The following is a 20072-nucleotide window of genomic DNA, read 5'->3' as shown; positions in this document are numbered from 1 at the left end:
AGATGAGTTTGGAGGGTAGATTGAGGAGGGCTTTATGACTATTGGTATTCACACATTGCTCTGTTGATTTTGGTTAATTTATTATTAAAGGAAAGCATAACTGAGGCCACTCAATTCTTATTTAAGGTGGCATAAGTCAGAAGATGGTATTCCCATTCCAGTCTTCAGCAAGCTGGTGTTCTCAGAACCACAGAACACAGAAAAGGGAAAGCTGCTCTTGGCTTTATACATTTCTCATGAAGTGTCTGTGACTTTTAGGTTTCAGCTGGATTGAAGAAAATATGTGGAATGTTTCTACTAGGGGCAGTTTAGTGGCCCATGGTGAGCTTCTGTTGCCCAGATTGCCTGGAACTGGTTCCCTTCTTATCAGGGAAAAGCTAGTGTTGCATCTTGCCTGCTATAGTGGATAAATTGAGGAGCAGGCAGATTATGGTATGGAGACCTTGAGAGTGCCTCTCGGGAGCCAAGTGCCCAGTTCCTGAGTATGACTCAGAGGTTCTCTCAGAATGTGTGTTGCATCCAAGACACTTTGGGACCAGGCTGCAGCTCCTGGGACTCAGTCCTACACTGTTCTCACGTTTTCACTCCCCAGAGTCTTTTTGCTCCATGACCCGCTACAAGAATGTCCATAGGAAGAATCTTACATTTGTCAGTTCCATTCAAGAAACTTAAAAAAAATTATTTTATTGAAGTATAGTTGACTAACAATGTTGTATTAATTTCAGTAGTGATTCAGTTATACATATTTATATTCTTTTTCATATTCTTTTCTATTATGGTTTATTACCATATTGATTATAGCTTTCTGTGCTATACAGTAGGTCCTTGTTTTTTGTCTATTCTATATATAATAGTTTGCATGTTAACCCCAAACTCCGGGTCCATCCTCCCCTATCCACTCACCCACTTGGCAACCCTAAGACTGTTCTCTTTATCTGTGAGTCTGTTTCTGTTTGGGTGATAAGTTCATTAATATCATATTTTAGATTCCACATATAAGTGATATCATATGGTATTAGTCTTTCTCCTTCTGACTTACTTCACTTAATATGATAATCTCTAGTTCCATCCGTGTTGCTGCAAATGACATTATTTCATTCTTTTTTTATGGCTGAGTAGTTTTCCTTTTGGGCTTCTCTGATTGTTCAGTTGTAAAGAATCCACTTGCAATGCAGGAGACCCCAATTCAATTCCTGGGTTGGGAAGATCCACTGGAGAAGAGATAGGTACTCCAGTATTCTTGGGCTTCCCTTGTAGCTCAGCTGTAAAGAATCTGCCTGCAATACGGGAGATCTGGGTTTGATCCCTGGGTTGGGAAGATCCCCTGGAGAAGGGAAAGGCTACCCTCTCTAGTATTCTAGCCTGGAGAATTCCATGGGGTTGCAAAGAGTCAGACAGGACGAGCGACTTTCACTAGTGTTCCTTTCAACAAACTTATACTATCCTTCTGTGAGTCCAGGGTTTGGGTCAAGAGGAGTCCTTGAAAGGATAATCAGTAATGATTCAAATGGATATTGTCTTTATATGGTGGCCTGCATAGTATATTGACCTTAACATGCCTTCATTTCTGCTTATGTGAATAAGTGGTATTTAGATTAAATATGGGAGAAGGCAATGGCAACCCACTCCAGTACTCTTGCCTGGAAAATCTCATGGGCGGAGGAGCTTGGTAGGCTGCAGTCCATGGGGTCGCTAAGAGACACGACTGAGCAACTTCACTTTCACTTTTCACTTTCATGCATTGGAGAAGGAAATGGCAACCCACTCCAGTGTTCTTGCCTGGAGAATCCCAGGGACGGGGGAGCCTGCCATTTAGGAGGTTGCACTAAGTCGGAAGCGACTTAGCAGCAGCAGCAGATTAAATATGACAGCAATGCATGTAATGCCAGTGGAATAAAACGACTGTGTGCCACGGTGCCTTTGCTTTGAAAACACAGTTGAAAGAAAGATCCTTGACCGTATTTTATTTTTGATAATTTATTTAATTTTTGGCTGTGCTGGACCTTCATTGCTGCTTGGGCTTTTCTCTAGTTGCAGCGAGCAGGAGTTACTCTCTAGTTGTACTGTGCAGGCTTCTCCTGTGGCGGCCTCTCTTGTGAAGCACTGGTTCCAGGTCACGTGGGCTTCAGCAGTTGCAGCACGTGAGCTTAGCAGTTGTGGCTCCTGGGCTCTAGAGTAGTTGTGATGCATTGGCTTAGTTGCTGCTCAACATGTGGGATCTTCCCGGTTCAAGGATTGAACTTGTATCTCCAGCATTGGCAGGCAGATTCTTTACCAGCAGGTCACCAGGGAAGCCTCTATTTTATTTCTGAGAAATTGAACCAAATTATTTTTTTCCCTTTTGCATTTGCATTTTGATTTCACCAGCCTGAGGAACTCCAACATCTATAATAATTCAAATAGGCTATAGGCTTCAAACCAGGTAGCTGATGAAATGTGACCAGACCACCGTCAAGTGTTGACTTTCAGTCCAAACAGCAGTTTACCAGGGCAGCTCGAAGCTGCAACATCAATTATCATATTCACAACACTCTCCACTTGCTTTCTCTTGCCACCTCATGTAGACACTAGGAAGGCTGAAAGATGCTGAGTGAAAGTGGTATCAACTCAGCCATGTAGGAGAAGAAAAATTCCAGGGGGTGCCCTTAATATTATAGTACTTTGAAACAGTGCTACTGGGGAATTATTGGCTGGCATACTAAGAGTTATTCTAGAAGTCAATATCAAGAGAGTTTTTTTCTTTTTTTTTTAAACAAACTGAGCATGTCGGTAGCATACTGTGACTCAGCAAGATGATTTTAAATGGGAAAGAAAGATGCTTAACATTAGAAACCAGGAGTCGGACACAACTGAGTGACTGAACTGAACTGAATCATATTGCATTCTCCCTGTGTATTCGCTTTCACGTGGCCATCATGTTACAAGGACACCAGTAATACTGGATTAGGGACCCATTCTGCTCCAGTATGACCTCACTTTAACCAATTACATCTGCGGCAACCCTATTTTCAAGTAATTTCGCATTCTGAGGTCCTGGGAGCTAACACCTTAACGTATCTTTCTCGGAGGACACAATTCAACCTGTAATAACTCTCCAGAATACTTAGCACTCCTCCTCTGTAGTAAATAATTCAGATTTCTAAGGTAATCAGCCAGTCATTTTGAATCTACAGATCCTCATGTTACAGGTGCTAGGTTAGTTAGCTCAGCTTTGCCTGTGTGCACACACGCGCGCACACACACACACACACACACACACACACACACATCCCTCTCGCTCAGCCTTAGGTGTTTGAGGCAAACACAGTTCTTTGTGTATGTGCTAGAATGTACCAATGTTCTTCTGGATGTACTGTCTTCTCACATGGAGCCTCAACGCCTTGAGGATTCTGTGCTATTCTACCTGCTCTCTGGTCAGGTATTTTGGGATTATTTCCGAGATGCTCGGTGTAGGTCACTTCCCTCAACCTAATTAACAGTGAGCCTCTGATCTCCCTCCTTGCCTGTGACTGTGGCTTGTCTCTTATATATTTATATATAAAACACCGGTAAAGGGAGAACTGCGTTAACTCACACGATCCTCCCTTTACCCATGTTTATTGCCTCTTTTCTCCGTCACTGTCTCCTGACAGCCAGTTTCTTATAATAATACGAATAGTAACATCTCACATCTGCATAGAACTTTTACAAATATTGTTTTTAAGCGCTCGCTACCTGTGAAGATGCCAGTTAGGCATGATGACATTGCTTTTATAGAGAAGGAATCTAAGGCTCTGCCAGGCTAAGTGCTCAGGAACACTGGGTGGGTAGGTGGGTAACTTGAGAAGGCAATGGCATCCCAGTCCAGTACTCTTGCCTGGAAAATCCCATGGACAGGAGGAGCCTGGTAGGCTATAGTCCATGGGGTCGCGAAGAGTCAGACACTACTGAGCAACTTCACTTTCACTTTTCACTTTCACACATTGGAGAAGGAAATGGCAACCCACTCCAGTGTTCTTGCCTGGAGAATCCCGGGACGGGGGAGCCTGGTGGGCTGCCATCTATGGGGTCGCACAGAGTAGGACATGACTGAAGCGACTTACCAGGTGGGTAACAGTAACTGGAATCTTTGGGTTGTGACTCAGTGAACTCAGGCACTTCCAATACAGCCCATGCCCACTGTCAGTATTGGATTGCTCGGCCAGGGTTTGCATTGAACATCTGCCAGATAATATCCTGGTTCATAGCAGAAAGGCACACAAGCCTGATTTATGTTTATGGTGATGGCAGGGGTGTAGGACTAGTTGATCCTTAATCTACCTTTCCTACCATCACAGGTACTGAAGAATTAAACTGAGTATTTATAAATGATTGAAAACCAAAGAAAGTGACCAAGGTCATCATTATTGTTTTTATTGAGGATATTTGTAGACTGTTAAAATAATGCCTTACAGTTAGCTGGGAAGCACTGGTGGGACCATGCTGATTGTTAAAATACTGAAATACTTTCGTCCTAGATGGTAAGTGGCTGCCATCCAGAACCTCTAGAGTACTCTTTGGCCCCCAGAAGTGCCTGTCTCTTTCCCTGGACACCCAGATTTCCTAACAGCCCAGCATATCCAGGGGATAATGTCTAGGAAGAAGATGTCTTAAGAACCAGCTTCAGGGCCATGTGTAGCTGATTGGCAGATAGTTTGAATATTTCACCTGCTCAGCAAGCATACAGAGGGAAGAACACTTGCAATTACTGAGGCTCTACCCATGAATGCACTGGGACTAGGATGGGTGCTTTTTTAATATGTTGTTTTATTTCATTCTCACAATGGCCCTCTGGAGTAGATACCATTTTCTTCATTTTACCACTAAGGAAAGTGAGGCTCAAAGAGGTGTAGGAGATATTGTGTCCAGATTCCCATATCTGGTAAGTACTGGAGCTCTTTGCCTTTTCAGAGAGCATGGGAATGCAAGTTCCATTTTACAGGTGAGGAAACAAAGGCAGGGAGAAGATACTCTTTGAGCTAGTTCAGACCATATTTGGCCCCAGAATTCAGGTCTCCTAGTCCACTGGCCTTGTGTTCTTTAGCTTCAGTGTTTTCATATGGGACGTATGGTTAGGAACGTGTGTGCTGAGCTGGCTCCTCTGTCAAAGCCGTGCAGAGATGGAGGTGTGGTAGAAGAACACTCTGAAACTGGAGTATGAGCCACATCATTTTAAAAGACTTACACGAAGGACCTATAACCTGTAATTTATAGGTTGATTACACTTTTCCCTCTCACCAATGAGAGAAGCAGTCTATAGATTAAGCATCCAGTTTACTTGGCATCGTCCTAAAACAGCCAAAAGTCTGTTTCTGTATTAGAAAGCAGAGTTGTGGATGAAATAAACATTTGCTTCTTTTTAGAAAATTTTTTTTCATTTTTACTTCCATCTGCTGGTTGTTGCAAACAAGAGCTAATCAGCTGAGCAGAGAAACAGATGTGCTGTGACGGCTCCAAAAATGGATCTCTCTCTGCTTGGCAAAGGGTCGTTGACAGGGGATGGTTGCCATAACAACCAGCTTACACCAATGCAGAAATATCACAGGCTTTTTGCAACCACTCTTGCCTTCATTAATTATGCCATTCTTAGCTAAACGATACAATAATGCTATTTCCTTTGGCACTGCCAGGAATAGAGATGACGAATGAGATGTTTTGTGCTGATGGGCTGAGAAAGTCATAAACCACTACAGAGCTGAAATATTATTGTTGTCATTATTACCATTTTGTTCCCTAAGCTCTAGCTAATGGGCTTGGTACCCAATAAGAATTAATAGCATTTGTTGAGTGCTTACTATGAGCCAGGCACTAAATGCTTTGTATGAATTAATTCATTTGTAATCCTTACAACAACCCCATGAAATTACTGCTATTACTGGCTCAGTGTTTTAGAGAAAGTAAATAAGTCACAGAAAGTTCTTGTCCTTGGACAGCTGTTAGGTGATGACACCAGGATTTAAACTCAGATATTTAGCTCCAGAATCCCTGCTCTTAACCACTATACTAGAGCAAACTGTTTATGACTACCAGTATACCAGATAAGATGAATATCTTTTTTTCCAAGTTAAGAATTATTTTAGATAAGAATTATACTTCCTAATATGTTGAGGAAAATACAATATTTTAACATGACACTAGAAATCAGTATAATTAATGCCTCAGAGAAGGATCTGGAAAAGTAAAATAGCAAAGTTCTTCAGAATAGAGCAATGGCACCCCACTCCAGTACTCTTGCCTGGAAAATCCCATGGATGGAGGAGCCTGGTGGGCTGCAGTCCATGAGGTCGCTAAGAGTTGGATACAACTGAGCGACTTCACTTTCACTTTTCACTTTCATGCATTAGAGAAGGAAATGGCAACCCACTCCAGTGTTCTTGCCTGGAGAATCCCAGGGACGGGGGAGCCTAGTTGGCTGCTGTCTATGGGGTCGCACAGAGTTGGACACGACTGAAGCGACTTAGCAGCAGCAACAGCAGATTTTAGTTATAGCCCTGCCACTCATTTTTAAAAAGTGAATGTGGTTCAGTTACTTTGATATGGCTTCATTTTTGGTAGAAAAGATAAGAGTACAAATTTTGGAGTCATAGACCTGCGAGCAAATAGTAGATACCCTACTTACACACCTAATCATGGACCTCAAGCGAGTTACTGAATATTCTGATTAGAAAGATGGGAGAAGTTAAAAGAGGTAAAGTGAGAAGGGAAATTAAGCAGCCTCAGAGGACAAAGTGAAATGATGTCCTGAAAGTGCTTGCTGCCATACTCATCATAGTGTGTGCTGTAAAAATGGTGGGGCCTGTTGCCTGAACCCTACCTTTCCTTCCCTGTTCTCAGCTCAGAGAGGACTGGCCTGGGTAGTCACTGCCTCTGAGGTCCATTCTGTGTTTCAGAGAACATTGATGGTTTTCGGGGGAAAGAGACTCTTCCCACTCTCACATTCCGAGCCCCTGGAGTTCCTGGAATAATGAAGAGGGGATTTCTCCAGGCTCTCAGTAAGGGTGAAGTGATGACAATGGTGAGACTTTCAGGGTCCGATTTCACCTGACTCTGTTTTAAAAGGCTGGGGATTCTTGGGACCTCACCTGCCAATCACTTCACTGTGAGGAATATAGGCTTTGGTTGCTCAGGAGATTCAAGTGAGGGATTTAGAACCTTGGATCATTGACTGAAAGACCTGTGTGTCTTCCCCCACAACATTCATCTCTGAGATTCTGCAGCCATTTGTGTTCCCTGATTCCCTCCAGGTTCCTGGGTCAGCCTGTGAGAAGCAAGGATTCCCTCCCTTCTCCTTCTGGGGCAGACCCTACCTGCATTCCCAGGGTGGTCCTGTCTTTGAGGGTCCTGGAGCACAACCCAAACACTTGGGGCTGCGGTGGGTGAAGGATCACAGCGACTAATGCAGCCCCAGGTTTCACCCTCAGCTTCAGCCCCAGCTCCCCTCTCAGCTGGAGCTCTGCAGAGCCATATATCATCTGTCACTGTGGAGGTGGGGGGCTGGCCCCGGAGGTGGTGGTGACTTGTCCATACCCTCCTCCTGGCAGATCTAAATATAGAACCCCATTTGAGGCCTCAGCTTCCAGATGTGCAGAAGCACGTGGGGACCCCAATCTGCCTCCTGCTCAGGGCTGAGTAAGATGTATCAGAGTCATAGCCTCTGTGAGCATGTCGAATTCCCAGACTGTCCTCCCGCCCCTCTCTGGGGAGGTGAGGAAGGTCAAGGCACCTGTTGTTTCCCCTTCTTCAACCACCAAAGATGAAGAACTGTTCCCTCGGGGGCAGAAGTGTTTGCTGAAGAAATGTCAGAGCCTGCCTCTGCTCCTCCTAGGCTCCAAGTAGAATCACCCGGCAGCTACCCCCTGGTTAGTGCCTCCACTGCCCTGCCCCGGGAACAGGGACTCAGGCCCACGGAAGGGGAAGGGAGTTCACAGCTAGGCCAGTGCTGCCCTGGCTCCTCTGCACGATGGACCCTGAGCTGTGGGAGGAAAGCAGAGGGAGGCGGGCAGTCAGCACTAGGAATGGGACCCAGGGGAGCCTGGGCTGGGCATGAAGCCGGAGCAGGTGGGACTTGTATTCATGGTACTCTATTGTGTCCCAGGTTTTTTCCATACCTTTTATGGTTTTAAAAAGGTAAAGGAAATCACTCTTTGCTAGGACTGTGTGATGTTCCCAAGGGTGCCCTGGTTTGCCTGGCGATGTCAGTCTGGGGGAGGACATCACCCAGAGACCACGTGCAGATAAAGGGGTGTGCCCATGCGGGAACACTCAGATGTTTTGTTCGATTTGCTTCCCTTCCTGTTTTTCAGATGTACTGTAGAGGAGAAAAACTACCCGCATCCCCTCCCACTATTAGTTTCTTATTGTGGCTCATGCTTCAGTTGTGTTACCTACTAGCTATATAACTTGGGGAGAGTTTCTTAACCCTTCTGAATCTGTTTCCTCCCCTAAGGTAAGAATACCTGACCTAACAGCTGTAAAAAGAATGAAATTGTAGAACTACTCTGGTAGAATTAGAGCACTAGCTGACAAAGGAAAGGCGCAGTGGAAGGAAGAGTGAGGGCATGGGGCTGTGAGAGGCAGTAGAAACTCCACCTGCTTAAGTGGAGGGAGTATGGCAGTTACCGTGGCTGTGGCTTACAATGGAACACGAAATCCCTTGGTAGTGTCTCGGCATTCTGTGTATTATAAGAATCCCTGGGAGATGCCTCACTCATGGAGAAGACATGGACTTTGCTCCTGGTTTGGCTACAAACCAGCTCTGTGACTCAGCTATTCCCCAAGACCTCAGTTTCCTCATCTGTCAAATAGGGAGATTGACTTAATGAATCCTAGGATTCCTTCCAGCATCCATCTCTGATTTGGGAAAAGCTGCTAGGGGAGGGCGGTGGGATTCTCCTGGGTCTCCAAGCACATGTATTTCTTCAGAGTCTTTGAATGCTAATGACACATACACAAATTTGGGGTCACTGATTTTGCTTTCACAGGGGAATTCTGTGATATTAGTCCTGAGTCTGAGAGCAGGGCTTGCCAGTTAAGTATAAGTAATATGTTGGGCTTCCCTAGTGGCTCATTGGTAATGAATTCACCTGCCAGTGCAGGAGATATGGGTTTGATTCCTGGGTCAGAAAGATGTCCTGGAGAAGGAAATGACAACCCACTCCAGTATCCTTGCCTGGGAAATCCCATGAACAGGGAAGCCTGGTGGGCTACAGTCCATAACAACAAAAAACAACAACAACAACAAAAGTGATATGTTTCCAGGGCTTTGAGGGAATTTCAGTACAAAAATTGGTGTTGTGTGCTGGCCTCAAACCCAGAACAGTCCCCTCTGCCCTCTGCCAGCCATGGTGGGAAGTGGTGTTGTGTACATGCGTTCTGTGTCTCTCCTCCGCCAGCCATGGTGGGAAGCGGTGCTGTGTACGTCTGTTCTTTTATTTTTCTCAAGTCATAAGCTGAGTGTTACAATCCTGAGAAAAGGCTTGCAGAACATCATATTTTAATTAGAGACCTTTCTCAATTTTATGTGAACAGCATAATTTAAATTATTACTGGAAGTTTCTCAGTATATGGAATATAGATTCAGTTCTAGCCTTGAGTTTTATGAATGAACCAAAAAAAGCACCATCCCATCAATTTCAGTTCTTCTAGTCCACATCCCTTTTGGAAAAAACCCCTCAAATCTCAAATGTATTCTCCCTTGAAGTTATATTTCATCCAAGGGAAGAGATTTCATGTGCTTATTCAGTATCTCAGCTTGTAACACTTTAAGATGTTTGTATGTAAAACTGATGAATAATACTTGCCACTGGAATATTTATAGCTGCAATTTACAATTCTAGGGAAATTCTATTCTAGAAATCTTTATGATCAATAACATTTATTAATTATGCTATGTGAATTATGTAAGCAAAATTAAGAATCCTATTTGCCTTCCTACTTCTCAGCCCATCTTATTTGCCAGTCTGTTGACTGTATTTTTGGGCTCAAGGTCAGCCAAGGATTAATAGCTTTAGGTCTATTTGCTTTGCCTCTTTTTAAGCTGAATTTAGCTCTTGAGATAACAGCATTTTGCCTGTGTACTTGACTGAAATTTTAATCTTGACCTTTGGTTATAATTTTGGATCACACAATCAATTCTAGTGAGATGAAAAATCAGAACATATAAACAAACCTAATTGCATTTTTAATGACATTTTAAAAATTAGTGGAAAAATAAAATAGTCTGAATAACAGCTATTGTCTTTTAAGTTTTGTAAATCATTTTTTAAAAGAGCAAAACATCTTTCCTTATGGTGGATGGTGCTACTGTAATATTATTTGCTTGAAAATATTGGTTAAAAATCACATTATTGATAGAGATTTCAGCCCAGCAGCTCTTTGATTTGTCATTTGATAAATGGTTTAAGTTAAATAGTTTGGAGAAATCTAGGATTTCTGAATGCAGGAGTTCATATGCTGACTACTTTTTATTCCCCTTATAGCCAGTCTAATACAGATACTCTTCCCAGATAATGAAGACTTTGAGATGAGGAGAGACTGTTCTCTCAGGTTATTATAGCTCAAGTCTTTCTGCAAAGATAGAGGGTAGACCTCACCCCTGTTTTGGGACCTTTACCAGTAAGCCCTACTCTTGGTCTAGGTTGAAATGAAACTGTAATCATGGGGCATTCCATGGGACTCTGGTGGCCTGAGAAAGTAAAAGTACTATGCCCAGTCTTGTGCTTACAATGGAAAGGGGTATGGTTGAGAAGAGAATTCTTTTTAAACTTGTGCGACCCTGGTTTTACAACCAAGACATCACCTTTAACCTGTCACCTTGCTGATGAAGATCCCCACAGCCAATACATACCCCCAAGGAAGTAACCACACCCTTTCGTAGATCAAGGCAAACTTTCTGGTACTTATTTACATTTCAAGACACAAAAACAGACAAAATTTGTTTTTTTGGTTATAGAAATAATTTGTGTTCCTTGTAGACATTTTAGAAAATGTAGACAGTCTGATAGAAGTAAATCAATAAAATATATATTACCCATGCATCTATGACCCACTGATATCCACTACTAACATTCTGGTACCATAGAAAAAGCTGGGTAATCAGCATTTCCCTAAGCAGTGCTTCAGACAACACCCAGGTGGAAGGGGTTGCTTGATTTACACAGGAAGAAGAGATCAGTTCAGTTCAGTTCAGTTCACTCGCTCAGTCGTGTCCGACTCGTTGCGACCCCATGAATCGCAGCACGCCAGGCCTCCCTGTCCATCACAAACTCCTGGAGTTCACTCAGACATCACGTCCATCAAGTCAGTGATGCCATCCAGCCATCTCATCCTCTGTCGTCCCCTTCCCCTCCTGCCCCCAATCCCTCCCAGCGTCAGAGTCTTTTCCAATGAGTCAACTCTTCACATGAGGTGGCCAAAGTACTGGAGTTTCAGCTTTAGCATCATTCCTTCCAAAGAAACCCCAGGGCTGACCTCCTTCAGAATGGACTGGTTGGATCTCCTTGCAGTCCAAGGGACTCTCAAGAGCTTTCTCCAACACCACAGTTCAAAAGCATCAATTCTTCGGTGCTCAGCCTTCTTCACAGTCCAACTCTCACATCCATACATGACCACAGGAAAAACCATAGCCTTGACTAGACGAACCTTTGTTGGCAAAGTAATGTCTCTGCTTTTGAATATGCTATCTAGGATTGGTCATAACTTTCCTTCCAAGGAGTAAGCGTCTTTTAATTTCATGGCTGCAGTCACCATCTGCAGTGATTTTGGAGCCCCAGAAAATAAAGTCTGACACTGTTTCCACTGTTTGCCCATCTATTTGCCATGAAGTGATGGGACCGGATGCCATGATCTTTGTTTTCTGAATGTTGAGCTTTAAGCCAACTTTTTCACTCTCCACTTCCACTTTCATCAAGAGGCTCTTTAGTTCCTCTTCACTTTCTGCCATAAAGGTGGTGTCATCTGCATATCTGAGGTTATTGATATTTCTCCCAGCAATCTTGATTCCAGCTAGTGCTTCCTCTAGCCCAGCGTTTCTCATGATGTACTCTGCATAGAAGTTAAATAAGCAGGGTGACAATATACAGCCTTGACGTACTCCTTTTCCTATTTGGAACCAGTCTGTTGTTCCATGTCCAGTTCTAACTGTTGCTTCCTGACCTGCATACAGATTTCTCAAGAGGCAGGTCAGGTGGTCTGGTATTCCCATCTCTTTCAGAATTTTCCATAGTTTATTGTGATCCACACAGTCAAAGGCTTTGGCATAGTCAATAAAGCAGAAATAGATGTTTTTCTGGAACTGTCTTGCTTTTTCCATGATCCAGCAGATGTTGGCAATTTGATCTCTGGTTCCTCTGCCTTTTCTAAAACCAGCTTGAACATCTGGAAGTTCACGGTTCACATATTGCTGAAACCTGGCTTGGAGAATTTTGAACATTACTTTACTGGCATGTGAGATGAGTGCAATTGTGCAGCAGTTTGCGCATTCTTTGGCATTGCCTTTCTTTGGGATTGGAATGAAAACTGAGCTTTTCCAGTCCTGTGGCCACTGCTGAGTTTTCCAAATTTGTGGGCATATTGAGTGCAGCACTTTCACAGCATCATCTTTCGGATTTGGAATAGCTCAACTGGAATTCCATCACCTCCACTAGCTTTGTTTGTAGTGATGCTTTCTAAGGCCCACTTGACTTCACATTCCAGGATGTCTGGCTCTAGGTCAGTGATCACACCATTGTGATTATCTGGGTCGTGAAGATCTTTTTTGTACAGTTCTTCTGTGTATTCTTGCCACCTCTTCTTAATATCTTCTGCTTCTGTTAGGTCCATACCATTTCTGTCCTTTATCGAGCCCATCTTTGCATGAAATGTTCCCTTGGTATCTCTAATTTTCTTGAAGAGATCTCTAGTCTTTCCCATTCTGTTGTTTTCCTCTATATCTTTGCATTGATCTCTGAGGAAAGCTTTCTTATCTCTCCTTGCTATTCTTTGGAACTCTGCATTCAGATGCTTATATCTTTCCTTTTCTCCTTTGCTTTTCGCTTCTCTTCTTTTCACAGCTATTTGTAAGGCCTCCCCAGACAGCCATTTTGCTTTTTTGCATTCTTTTCCATGGAAGAAGAGATACAGGGAGATTAAATAATTTGCTAAAGTTATCCAGTGAGAGGGTGGCAAAACCGAAGTGAAGATGCCTGGGTCTGGACCTTTTTGCAACCGCCAGAGGGCCAAGTCTTTTCACAGTCCCAGAGCTTTTCACAAGTAGTTTTCTCCAGGTCATGGCTAAAGAAAGGGCCAGCCTCCTCAACAGAACTCAGTGGACCATGCCCAAGGATGGATAAAGAAATGGTATGTGTCAAAGCAGTTGTGTTATCAAATTGTAGCTACAGTTTCACCCTGTAAATTCCTTTAAGAGAGGGGAGGAGGGAGTGACTGGGGTGGATTTAGAGTCTTGAACTTTGGAACTCATTAGCTTAAAGAAGTCTAGCGAGAACTGCCCTAACAAAGAAAAGTGACTACAAAGACCAGTCGAGCTAAACTATAGTGAAAACGTATTTCTTGTCCTCAGCTCCCTCCAGAAAGAAGTTTTGGGGTAGCTCAGGTGGTAATGACCAACATTTCAGAGGCTCTAGCCCTTCTCTCGGAGAAGGCAATGGCAACCCACTCCAGTACTCTTGCCTGGAAAATTCCAGGGACAAAGGAGCCTAGTGGGCTGCCATCTATGGGGTCACACAGAGTCAGACACGACTGAAGCGATTTAGCGGCAGCAGCAGCCCATCTCTGGGTAGAATAGGTATTGGTATTGAGCACTGAGGCGGTTGGTGCATAGATATTGCCAGAAATCCGAGCATTAGTGTCTTTCCCCTTCCTAAAATAAGCATCAGTGTAGTCTAAGTGTATCAGAAAAGTCATAAGTTTGCATTTCAAGGTAGGAACGTGGACATGCTCCATTAACCAGCATCCAAACAACTGCTGTGTTGCTGAAGCTTATCTTCCTTAACAGAGGTATTATCACAGCAACCAGCATCTTTTCATAGACCTTAACACCTTCTACCAAATATTAGCAATACAATCCACTCAAAATTCTAGTCATCCAGTTCATACCCCAGAATAATCTACTGTTTGCTAAGTAATTTGCATAGAGAAATTAGCCTCTCATTTTGAGATACCCCAAAACCACTTATTTTAAAATCATGAAGTCAGTATATTAGAGCTGAAGGGATACTAGAGATCATTCATCCCTACCTTGCCATTTTATAGATCTAGAAAGTGAGATCACTAGAACTAAAGAACCCTCAGCTCAAAATTTTCAGGGGACTTGATCAAAAGGACCCAGCTAATGAATAATGGAGATGACTTTCTGATTCCAATCCAAAAGTTTTTCATCATAGCTTCTCTGATGAGTGCCACAAATTGATATGGATGGGGAAGGAAGAAAGATAAGACATAATCCTCACCCTGTGTTACTTCTGTTTACTTCAGGGGTCACTTTGATGAGATCGTAAGACTGGCCCCTTTAAAACCTAGAAGAAGTGATGAGGCTAATGATAGATTAGCACCAAGTGGATAAAACTACTCATTAAAACTCAGAAGCAGTATAAACACTCACTGATATCATGTGGAAGAGTAGAAGGTTGTTAAAGGTGACTATGCAGAAGTTTTTAGGAATTTATACATCCTGAAACTCAGAGACTCAATGAATCAGCATTTTAATCTTGGAGCCGATAGGTCATTAGCAAATATTGCTGTAGAACTCTTTAATTCAGTTAATTCTATGCTCTTAGCTTTTGCCAGATATACTCACATACACATCATGTGAAACATTCCAGAAGACATATCTTCTTCATGTGAACATGCTTGTGAGACTCTAAAATCAACTACGGAGAATTCTTACTTTTTAGAATTTACATTCATTAGCAGTTTTTCTATTCACAATACTAGATTAAGAGAAATATCCCAGTTTGTTAAAGTTCATGATATACAACCTTGCATCTGCTTCTGGTATATATAACTGTGTATTCAAACTACAAACTTTGACTAGTTGTGTTGGCAACCAACAATAGGAAGATTAAACTCTATGGAGCTGTGAAATGTAAGATATATTTACTGTAACATAAAATTCCATATAGTCACTAAAAGCACATCAGTGTTTCATTGCTACCCTTTAGTATATTCTGTTCCTGATCCTGATGGAATTTTGTTTTTCTTATTGAATCTACATATGGGAAAAAAATTCCCAAGAGCACACATGACTTTTCTGTACCTAGTTAGGCATAGAGCTTAGACTCAATTGGAACTTGCTATCAATCAGTTCAGTTCAGTTCAGTCGCTCAGTCATGTCCGACTCTTTGAGACCCCATGAATCGCAGCATGCCAGGCCTCCCTGTCCATCACCAATTCCCGGAGTTCACTCAGACTCACGTCCATCGAGTCAGTGATGCCATCCAGCCATCTCATCCTCTGTTGTCCCCTTTTTCTCCTGCCCCCAATCCCTCCCAGCATCAGAGTCTTTTCCAGTGCTATGCTGCCTACCAAACTGATGTCTTCTTCCTGACTTCCCTGTTTTGTGAATGGTAACATCATTCTCCTGGTCACCAAGGTCTTATGTTAGTCTTCCTTGGTGTGCCCCTTTCCCTAGCCTCCCAAGTCCTGCAAATCTTCCCTTGAACACTCTCTCTCTATCTCACCTGTTCCATATTCCTCATTCCACTGCCACCAACGTCATTTATACTCCTGTGATTGAAGCAAAGGCTTGACGTAAGAGAGAGTATACACTTGCCTCAAGTGTGTCTCCTCCTGGGGGCAGCAGAGCTGAGGTGGAAGGATGGAAGAGGATGAGGCGTTTGGGGTCATGGGCCTGTGGCAATGCCATTTCAAACTCCCCTGTCTTCACCCCTTTAGTATGACTTACAGAACCTGGGAAACCTGGCCCCAGGGCAGTGCGCTTGATTGCCGCTGCCATTCACCTTTTCTTTGTGGAGCATTGTAACGAGAGATCCAGAGAGCTCTTTGAGAGGTCACGTTCTCCTGGGGGCAAGACCAATTGACCATCTAAGCATTCTTAACTCAGTTTTGTTTTACCTAGAGACAAGGAGAATGCTGAGCTAAGGAGAATGCAATTGCTTTTTCTCCTAAAGAAACAGTTGCAGACTTTGATGTTGGATTGATAGGAATATAGTTCCAGGATGTGTTGACCGGCCATCAGCGATATAACCTCTTCTTTGAATCCCATCACACATAACTCAGTAAAGAGAAAGGGAAAGAGAGACTGTCTCTGAAGACATGGACTTTAGGTGAAACAAATCTCAAAAATGTGGTTAGTTTGGTCAACATATGAGTACGGATGCTGATAAGTCAGATTCCTTGATAACCTTTATTATTTAGAGAACTTATCATATTATCATGTTTAGATGTCTCTCCTCTGCCTGGGATCAATTCTGTCCATGACCATGACTAGCTATGGGTCCTGGGGAAGCTATTTAACTGTGCTGTATCTCAATTTCCATGCCTACTACAGGTAGTAATGTACCTGTCTCACAGAGTGATTGTGTGCCTATCTAGGACCATGCTGGCTCATCAGTACTTAATAATTATTTGTGAGTTATTTTACTACAGAAATTTTCTATAGACTTCTTTAGAAAGCTAAGCTTAAATAATTCCTTTGTCACATTGCTAGCTGAGTTTAGGGAAGAGAATTTGGCCGAAGGATACTCTTCTATTAATCAAACTGAGCTGAAGATCGTATGTGTCTGTCTGTGAAGAGAAGTGAAAACCAGATACACGTTTTGAATATTTTATAACAGCACTTGAGAAACGATAGGATATCTCCATTCCCACCTTTAGACAGGTTCTTGGAATTGCCTTCTGTATCCCATTCGAGATGGCTAGAAGTCAATTAGAATTTCTTCCTGGAAGTTGCAGACTAGGGGCACTAGCTACTTTTCATTATCTTGGTTGGCCTGAATTGGTCTCCCTCCAATATCCCAAGCTTTTGAAGCCTGCATCCTTTATTAGACATGCTAGTATGTACTGGCTTAGGACATTTATAAGTGTCATGGATTGTTATTTAATTTCTTACAGGTTCACTTTAAATTTCTTTTTTAAAAAATATAAATTTATTTATTTTAATTGGAGGCTAATTACTTTACAATATTGTATTGGTTTTGCCATACATCAACATGAATGCACCACGGGTGTACATGTGTTCCCCATCCTGAACCCCCTTCCCACTTCCCTCCCTATCCCATCCCTCCGGGCCATCCCAGTGCACCAGCCCCAAGCATCCTGTATCCTGCATCGAAACTGGACTGGCGATTCATTTCACATATGATATTATACATGCCTCAATGCCATTCTCCCAAATCATCCCACCCTCACCCTCTCCCGCAGAGTCCAAAAGACTGTTCTATACATCTGTGTCTCTTCTGCTGTCTCGCATACAGGGTTATCATTACCATCTTTCTAAATTCCATATATATGCGTTAGTATACTGTATTGGTGTCACTTTAAATTTCACTCGGCCATAGCTCTTGTTGGAGAAGGATACAGTCTTATTTCTCTTTTCTTCACGGGAATGCATAAGGATGGTGAACTACTTGCTGATTGATAGGTCTAAAATTATGTTTGTCTCACACATTTGGAAATGTCATTTCTGAAAGGGAAGGTGTTAAATAGCCTTCTCTGGAGATCTTTTAAAATAATGTAGTTTCTCACCTGATTGAGGTGATGAAAGTGAGGTCTTGGGGGACAATGGAACGGCCTCTGCTTCCAAAATTGGAATTATTTGAACTTGAGTTTGAATGCACATTTGAAAATAATGTGTTAAAAGTATCCTTTTAATGTGTTAAATGTATCCTTCTGTGGCAGGCGAGTCTGTTCAGAGCATGGGGCTGGGATCCATCCCAGGCCAAGGATGCAGGTACCTGGAAAAGGGTTCTTTAGTTCAGAAATCAGAAGAAAAGGGTAGAGGACAATTATAAAAGTAGGAGACCAGGTCTCGGGTAAGATGGGCATGTTCACCTGGCATCGTGAGACCAGTGAGCTGGGTCTGGCAGAGAAAAGGTGTATTAGGTTTCTGTCACTGACATTATATTATCACACATTCAGTGGCTTTAAACAAGACATGTTTATTCTCTAGGCCAGAAGTCTGAGTCTTACCTAGCTAAAATTAAATTCTCCATTTGGAGGTCTCACAGTAATCTCAGACTTAGAATGTCCCCAGTGGAGTGCATGGTGTTCAACCCAAACCTGCTTCTACTACTGTCTTCTCCATCTAATTAAATACCAGTTCCATTCTGGAATTGCCCAGGTTAAAAATTCTGGACTCCTCTTTCTTATAAGCCCCATTCAGCAAATCCATTTGACTCTACCTTCAAAATTATATTATCAAAATCTGATTATTTCTCACTGTCTCTAGTTTGGATTCCTGCAGTAGCATCTTTAACTGGTTTTGCTTCTTCTACTTGTGTGTCTTATTAATGTATCCTCAGCACAGTAGCCAGAATGCTCCTGCTAATGTGTAAGCCAGATCTGTTACTCTTCTCCTCCCCACCAGTTGGTCCATCTTACTCAAAGACCTTCTAATGGCCTAAGAGGGCAGGGAAGCCCACCCCTTTGGCCAGTGATGCTGTATGTCTACCTCATAGGCTGTTTGGACCAACACAGCTTCAAACTGTAAAAGTCTCCCATCTTCTCATAATCATGGGTTATCCTAGGTCAAGGAGGCAGATTTCAGGTCAAACAGGAGCTTTTGGTCCCTGCACATGCTCCGGGCCACCCCTGCCTTCTCCCAGTCCCATTATGATACCCACCAGAGTCTAAGTGTAGAGCTTTCCCTGCTAACTCAAGAAGCTGATAGGAAAATACTTCCTCACAAGGTTCCAAACTCTTCAAACCAATGACAAGCCCAAGGGCATTTTCTAGTTCCCCTTCTCCAGTATCCAGCTGGGCTAATCCCCGAAGCAGCAGCTGGGCGGAAACATAAACCAGCTGGGGCTTGAGGAGGGGGGCAGATTTTCTTGGAAAAAGAGAATGCGAGGGAGTGGTTCCTATTTTAAGTTGACCACATCAGTCTTCCGAAAGCTTTCTGCTCCGGTGCCACACTCCTAGGGACTTTGCACAGGAGATACAAAAGAGGCATCTTCGAGAACAGCTGTTCCTCACTGTTGAATCAGCAGCTGGTAACAAGATGAAGGATGTAGACAAAGCCTAACACTTAAAGGGTGTCAGGGTGGGTGTGGTGAGGTATTGACCCTTGTGCCTCCCTTTGCACTGTCCTTGGTATCCACAGGGTTCAGTGCATGTTTATTGAACTGAATTCATACATTTTAAAAATGAATGAACATATCCGATGATAAGTCAATCACACAAATAAGGCCTAGAAAAGGGACCTTTTGTTATTACTGAAATTCAGTATCAGTATAGCCAGGAAACTGAGAAGTGGGCTAAGACTGGCCAAGGGCCTTTTGGGGCGTGTGAGGTGTCAGTGGGGTTGATGTGTTATGTCCTGCTTTTGTCTGGTAGGTCATTGCTTGTGAGCAGCAGTATGACTCTTCCTATGACGCTCGCTGTGACGTCTGGTCCTTGGGGATCACAGCTATTGAATTGGGGGACGGAGATCCTCCCCTCTTTGACATGCATCCTGTGAAAACGCTGTTTAAGATTCCAAGGTAGGACACGAGATGGCGCTCTTGGCTCATTAGTGCTTTGTGAACGAGGCTCGTTAGGATAATAAATAGCTGGTAAACAGTTTCTCTCCAAACCTGTGAAAGCCTGATTGTAAAATGTATTTCTCTTTTAAGGGGACGGGGGTGGGGGGGGGGGTGGTCGGCACGGGGGACGGGGGAATAGAGGGTTTCCTGAAAGACAACATATTCCAAAAATAATAGGAGTATGTTGTAACAATCGCATATTTTCAGTACTCCAATTTTTCTGAGATGTTGATTTTTTAGGCTTTGCACGGCAAGACTAAAAATACAGCTTTGGCTTAAGTACTCTGTCTAAATACTAGTGTTTTCTTTTTAAATTATATAATCATATCTGGTCTTTTTTTTTTTTTTTTCAGTTTG

The 20072-nt window shown here is 42.9% G+C and overlaps 1 protein-coding gene across 1 annotated transcript in view; it reads left to right on the top strand.

The window, feature by feature from the left end:
- MYO3B (myosin IIIB) overlaps nucleotides 1-20072 on the top strand; it is a 547383-nt gene that overhangs the window by 133404 nt on the left and 393907 nt on the right. The window contains exon 8 of the mRNA XM_045163938.1: nucleotides 19528-19673. Within this exon, the coding sequence (XP_045019873.1) occupies nucleotides 19528-19673 (146 nt within the window). The remainder of the gene's footprint in view (nucleotides 1-19527; nucleotides 19674-20072) is intronic.

The sequence above is a fragment of the Bubalus bubalis genome, chromosome 2, assembly GCF_019923935.1.
Source record: "Bubalus bubalis isolate 160015118507 breed Murrah chromosome 2, NDDB_SH_1, whole genome shotgun sequence".
Taxonomy (NCBI): domain Eukaryota; kingdom Metazoa; phylum Chordata; class Mammalia; order Artiodactyla; family Bovidae; genus Bubalus; species Bubalus bubalis.
The sequence above is the reverse complement of the archived record's forward strand: the minus strand, read 5'-3'. Positions and strand labels throughout refer to the sequence as shown.